Source organism: Eulemur rufifrons, chromosome 20 (assembly GCF_041146395.1).
Source record: "Eulemur rufifrons isolate Redbay chromosome 20, OSU_ERuf_1, whole genome shotgun sequence".
NCBI lineage: Eukaryota > Metazoa > Chordata > Mammalia > Primates > Lemuridae > Eulemur > Eulemur rufifrons.
In genome coordinates, this window is record NC_091002.1 from 27,517,560 (window position 1) to 27,523,823 (window position 6,264).

Genomic DNA, 6,264 nt, shown 5'->3' on the forward strand with positions numbered 1-6,264 from the left:
GCCCATGTGTCCTTCCAGGGCCATAGCACAGCCCCTGTTCACAGGCCAGATCGGAGACAGGCTGACCCACATGCATCTCTGTCACCCTAGGGTGACAGAATTGTGGACTCCTAGGAGGCTAGTCCAATGTCCTGTACCCTGTTGTTTCAACATGAGTAAACTGAGGCCCAGAGAGAAGGGGACAGCCAGTTACTGCCAGAGCTCACGCTAGCCCTCGGGCCTGGGACTCCCAGCCCATGCCCTTTCCAAGGATCCTGGGACCTCAGTAGCCAGCGACAGCATCTCCAAAGTGCTTGAGAACAAGGACTCCTCTTTTTCCAGTTTAGGGCTTGCTTTTGTTTGCAGGCGTGTGGGGCTTGCAGGCCTGTGGGAGGCCCCTGGTGCAACTCTGTCCCTTCCGCGGCACCCAGCGGGAATACCTGTGCTCGCCTTGCAGCCCCTGGGCCCAAAGCCCCCAGCCCAGGGGGGATGGCACTGAGCCGGGCAGCACAGATCTGAGGGCTAAGAGGGCGGACAAGGACAGGCAGACAGATGGGTGGAGAAGATGGGTCTTCCCCTGGGCTCCAACCTCATGCATCGGGCTCCTCTCTTGTCTGCTGTATCCACCGTCTGCCCCAGCTGTCTTGACAGCTTTTCCTGTCCAATCACAATGCCACCAGCTTCCCAAGCCCCCGATCACTAGAGGAGCCAGAAAAGTCATGGCTGCCCTGCCCTGGCCCCGCCTGCCCCTAAGCCGCAGCCTAGCTGCAGGGGTTCCCGACCTCAGACAGAGAGCAGGGGGACCCCGGGCGTCAGCTCTGATGTGGGGTCCAGTTCTCCATGCAGCTGCCTACGATTTCACCTGTCACTGTCCTGGTTAGTCTGGAGTGTGCTTCAGAGTGGGAGAGCTGGTCCCCGCCGTGGAGGTTAGGGAGCCAGTTTGGGGGCAGCAGAGAGAGGCAGGAGATCAGACCTTGGTCCGTGTAACCAAATGGGCCTGGCGTTGTACCTGAGCCCCTCCATGTATCAGCAGTGACACTGGGCAGGTCCCTTAATCTGAGTCTCAGTTGCTCCAGCTCTGTCATAGGGACAGCAAAGTACTTCCCTTGCACACATCCTCAGGGACACCTTTCCTGATCCCCCCCCCGTCCCCCACCGTAAGGCCTGGTCCCAGTTATACACCCTCAGAACCTTCTGTCCTCCTCCTTCACAGCATCTGTCCCAGCTGAAAGAATATCTTTCTTTATGCAATGAAATGGTTGTGGTTCCCTACCCAGCTATAAACTCCACCGCAGGTTCTACCTCTGTTCTGGATTTATCACCGTCCCCTTGGCACAGTATCTCAGTAGATAATCAATATTTGTAAAAGAGAAACAGCCCCCTCCTCGGGGCAAGATTGGAACAGAGCTTCTTGCCTCTGGGCTTGCAATCTTCCCTGCCCAGAGGAGAGCTGTCAGTCCACGCTCGTCCCCTGCGTGGAAAGCCTCTCCTGCTCCACAAGGCACTTGCAAGAAACACTCCCCATCTCTGTTAACGTAAACAGCCGGCCGAGTGCCCATCCCAACTCCCGAGGCCAGAAAATGACGCTGGGTAGCGGCCAGTTCAGTTATGGAAACATTCTGCATGAAAATGATCAGTGTTTAAATGAAGTTAGTGTTTTCCCCATTATATTCCCTTTTCCAATATCCTCAAACGTTCTTACAGAGTTATCTTTTATTCAGCACTTTGGCTCGGCATCTTTTGGATTTCCATAGCAAGTCTAATTTATCTGTAAAGACACTATAATATGTTTAGAAAGGAAATCAGAATACATACAGGCCAGAAATGTGCCGTCGTGAGCTCTCTTATTTAATCTTTTAAAAAGACTCTTCCTTCTCCCCTCTACTTAAGCCCACCCAGAATTAAGACATTCTTGTCCTGATTGTGCATATCTCACTCCAAGCAGGGCACAGGGTTTTAAACTCGGGAAGGTGATCTGCATGAAAAGATAATATTGGGCAAAACCCCGTTATGTCATCTGGCACTGATGGGCAGTTAGCATTGAGGACCTTAGACCATAGACTCAGACCATAAAATGTGAACGTTATTCCAAAGGGTCATGTCCTTCAAATTAACCCGTGACCTGTGGCTGTCAAACACAGGTTTTTACGGCCCCCAGTCCTCTCCTGTGGGTGCATTTACAGATAGGAGAGGGTGCTAAGCAGAAATGAAGAAAGAAAAACAAATTTAAGGCAACCTCAAATATCAATGTGGAAAATATGGCCCCATTTCTGTAGCTTTGTTAGATCCCAACAGCAGAAAATTATGTTCACTCTTCAAATTATGCCTCACACTTAAATGAGTTCTACGGGAAAAATTATAGCACAGATCATGGTCTCCAAAATGCTTCAATTATTCACAAATTATTTGTAGGTGTTGCAGAGCCTATCAAAAAAAAAAAAAAAAGCGAGAGCTTTGGAACCAGCTGGGCCCTGCTGTTTCCTAATGTGCGAAGTTTCCAAGTTGTTGAGTCTGTCTGAACATCGGCTTTGTCCCTGGAAAATGGCTGCTCTGGGATTAGTGGCAAGAGAGACAAAAACCAACCTAACACCAAACAGCAGCCTCCAGCCATCCTCACACGAAGAAAAGAAATCCATTAGCCAAATAGAAATTTTAATTTCCATCTCCCATATGCATTCTTCCCTGTCCTGTGGGATCTCATTTGGTCCCTTCTAGCAGGGAGGGTGCCTGCTCTTCTTTATCAGATGAGGACGTTGAGGCCCAGAGAGGTGACTGTCTGCCCAGAGTCGCAGCTGCTTCTTGGCAAAGTGCAGCAGCTTCCGTCTTTGTGTCTGAGGACACAGTCCTGGTTGCTTTTTTGACCCCAAACCCAGGCTTCACCTTCTCTGACCCCTGATCAAGGACAGTGCGGCTATGGTGTGAGAGCCGGGGATGGGGTGGGGGGTGACTTTCCTGGGGGGAGGTTTGAGGCTTTAAGGGAAGAAACAGGACCGTGAGCAGGAAGTTTAGGGAAAGTGATGTTGTTAAATTCAACACGAAAATGTTCCTAGCCCTCAGAGAGCCCACGGTGGAACCAGGCTGTCCGGGGACGCAAGGGCTCCCTGCCCTGGATAAGCCTGAGTCGGGCAGGGAAGTCATAGTGCTCTCGGCCACTGCACTGTGCCCTGTCTCCCTCCGAGCCTGGGTTCCCCGTCCACAGCATGGATGATGGCAATGTCCTAGGAACCCCCTGCGTGGACACCAGGAGGCTGCTGACACAGTGTGCCTGGCCCCTACAGGACTAAACACGTGGCCCTCCCTTCCTTGGTCCTCAGTGACAGCCTCCCCTTCAGGCACCCCTGCCCAGCCCCACCGAGTGGCAGGCAGGGGCTGAGCGGCGGGGTCCTGACTCGGCGCCCCTCTCTCGGCAGGTGCTGGACGAGGCTCACGTGCGGAAGCCCATGAACGTGCAGATGCTCTTCTCCAACCCCCTGGACGAGCCCGTGAAGAACTGCGTGCTGATGGTGGAGGGCAGCGGCCTACTGCGGGGCAACCTCAAGATCGAGTGAGTCCCAGGCCCGAGTGGCTGTGTGGGGACAGTGGCAGGGGGTGGCAGGGGCCTGTGGGGCCCCCGGGCAAGGCAGACAGAGCTCTCTTTGGCCTTGGGTTCTCTACTGTTTTGGGGGTCTTGGAACTCGAGACTCTGCCTTTGCATTTGGTTTACCAAACTTGAACTCCTGGGAAGTCCAGGTCACCAGAGGTAAGAGCTGGCCCTCAGGGTTTAGAATATTTGGGAGATCATGGGACACCCCCCTCCCCATTCCCCTGCTGAAGTGTCCCAGGGCTAGAGGGGCCTGGTGACCCAGGGAGGCAGCTAGAGGGAGCTAAAGCAGCCCAGCCCCCACCAGAGCAGGACAGGAGGCCACGGAGGCCGATCTAGTCCAAGGTGTGTGCATCTCGCATCAACACTGACCCGTGGCCTCCCCATCAGCGTGCCGACCCTGCGCCCCAAGGAGCGGTCTCGGGTCCGTTTTGAGATCCTGCCCACCCGGAGTGGCACCAAGCAGCTGCTCGCCGACTTCTCCTGCAACAAGTTCCCTGCAATCAAGGCCATGCTGTCCATCGACGTGGCCGAGTGAAGGGCCCCAGGGGCCCCCCGTACAAACTTGGGTAACACAGAGCCGGGAGGGCTCATCTGTGGAGTGAGACCCCTGCCCATGCTGTCCAGCCTGGGAAACCCACTCTGTCCCCCAAGACTGCCGGAAGTGGACCTCCAGTCTCCAGCACATGCCCCCTCCCCTGTCCCCAAGTTGGCTGGGTCTACCCTGGCCCATGACTTGGTCACTTTTGCACGTTCCCTGGCTGCTTCTCCCGAGGACCTGCTCTGGGAGCCCCATGGCCCTGCTCATCCCTGGCGCCCTTCACGCTGCAGGACAGACCAGCCCCAGACTCAGGGACTCTCTGGATGCATACGGGGCAGAAGCTGGCGTGGACCGTTTGCTGATCCCCAGCCTGCAGTTGGGGCATTCCAGGGGGTGCTTAGTCACCTGCCACGGCATCCACACCCTTACACTCAAAATAAATATTAAACAGTGCAGCCACGTGGCACCGACTCTGCCAGACTGCTGTTTCCCCTAAGGCGGTGACGAGAGAGGGGAGCTGGGGTCACCCCTTCCAGAGATGGGATGAACTTGGGGGGCCTTGTTCCCTGTGTTCCAGTGTCTAAGGGGAGTAGGCTTGTTCTGCATGGCTCCAGGTGCAAAAATAGGAAGACATTTCAAGTCAATTTAGGAAAACTTTCTAGTATGACGTCCAAAAATAGATGAGGCCACCTTGGGAGACAGCTCCTTGTCCCGGTAGGCTTCATTCTCTGTGTGGCCAGGCAATCTCTTTAGGGCTGTTCTACATGATTCAGTGTAAGAAGTGACTTTAGAGTCTTTGCTGGAACCCTCCGGCAGGGCAGGCTGCTAGTGGTGGCCACAGCACTGTTAACTCAACCAGAACCTTCTCTGCCTTCATACACACTCTGAAGGTTCTTCTGCCTTTGTCCCTTAAAATAACCCCAAGCAGATCCCATCAGCTTTCCAGTCACTTGTGTTGTCTGATCCCATTTTGACAATTCTGCATGACTCTCTGAATTTAAGGGACCCATCCAGGCCAGGTAGAAACCTTAACCTCACATCCAGCTCAAAGCTTCTCCCCTGTGCTCAGCTCAGGCTTTGCCTGTGCTTGCAAAGGAGGCACTGTCGGTTTCTCCTCCACCTTCGCTTCCTCCCTTCCCGTTGCCCGATCCTTCAAAGTCGGAGCAGGGAGAGAGAGAATTAGAAGGAAACTGACAATCGTGTGTTTCCCTGATGCTGATGTAACGTGGCCAACAACACCCTCTGCGCCGCTGACGTTTAAATGCAAGCTTTCTGTACTGCGTGTTGCCTGACACAGGCAACATGGCCCTCAGCTTCCGCCCCTGGAGGTCCACTCCGCTACCTCTAGCTGGCCTGGAGGGAGTGGCACTTTCATGGTGGCTCAGTTCCCTTTCGTGAGGTCCACTAGCCACAGGAAGTTCATACCTTGCCCCACCCAACAGCGGGCTTTAGTTGTCAGTCTTCTTAAGTGCCACCCTTACACATTTGAAGATAGAATGCCACTCAGTATAAATTAGTCACTGCCTCTGGAGAATGCTTATGAAGTGCCAGGCTCTGCACCAAGTGCTTTATATGTAGTATCTCATTTAATCCTCCCAACACTCCTATGGGACAGATGCTACTATCCCCCATGTTACCATGGAGGAAACTAAGGCTCAGAGACGTTGAGTTATTTGTTCAAGATCACAGAGCCATGAAGTGGAGAAATTGGGGGTCAAACCCTCTATCTACCTTCAGAGCCAAAGCCACTATGCTAATGTGTTGGACACTTTTGGTGGCCCACAGTCATTTCTCCTTCTTTCTTACTAATTGGACCCTGTTTTTTTGTATGGGGTCCAAAATCAATGTGACCAGCCTCAGAAGATAAATTCTAATTGGTCTCATCCCATCATGACAATCCTTTTCCCTTTTGCAGTGATTGCTTTGGAGGTGGACATGTGACCTCATCTGGCCAATGGGACATAAGGGAAGTTTTATGCTAGGCCTTGGGGAAAGATTTCCCCTCCAAATAAAAAACAGAAACTTGGTCCAGCTTGGGCAATAGTGAGACAATCATCTCTACAAAAAATAAAAAATTAGCTGGGCGTGGTGGCACACGCCTGTAGTCCCAGCTACAGGAGGCTGAGGCAAGAGGATCACTCAAGCCCAGGAGTTTAAAGCTGTA

The 6,264-nt window shown here is 53.2% G+C and overlaps 1 protein-coding gene across 1 annotated transcript in view; it reads left to right on the forward strand.

Annotated features, from left to right (window-relative positions):
- TGM3 (transglutaminase 3) overlaps positions 1 to 4,523 on the forward strand; it is a 45,380-nt gene extending 40,857 nt beyond the window's left edge. Inside the window, exons 13-14 of the mRNA XM_069495766.1 lie at positions 3,390 to 3,523; positions 3,950 to 4,523. Of these exons, the coding sequence (XP_069351867.1) occupies positions 3,390 to 3,523; positions 3,950 to 4,097 (282 nt within the window). The 3' untranslated portion in view covers positions 4,098 to 4,523. The remainder of the gene's footprint in view (positions 1 to 3,389; positions 3,524 to 3,949) is intronic.
- The last annotated feature ends 1,741 nt before the right edge of the window (positions 4,524 to 6,264 follow it).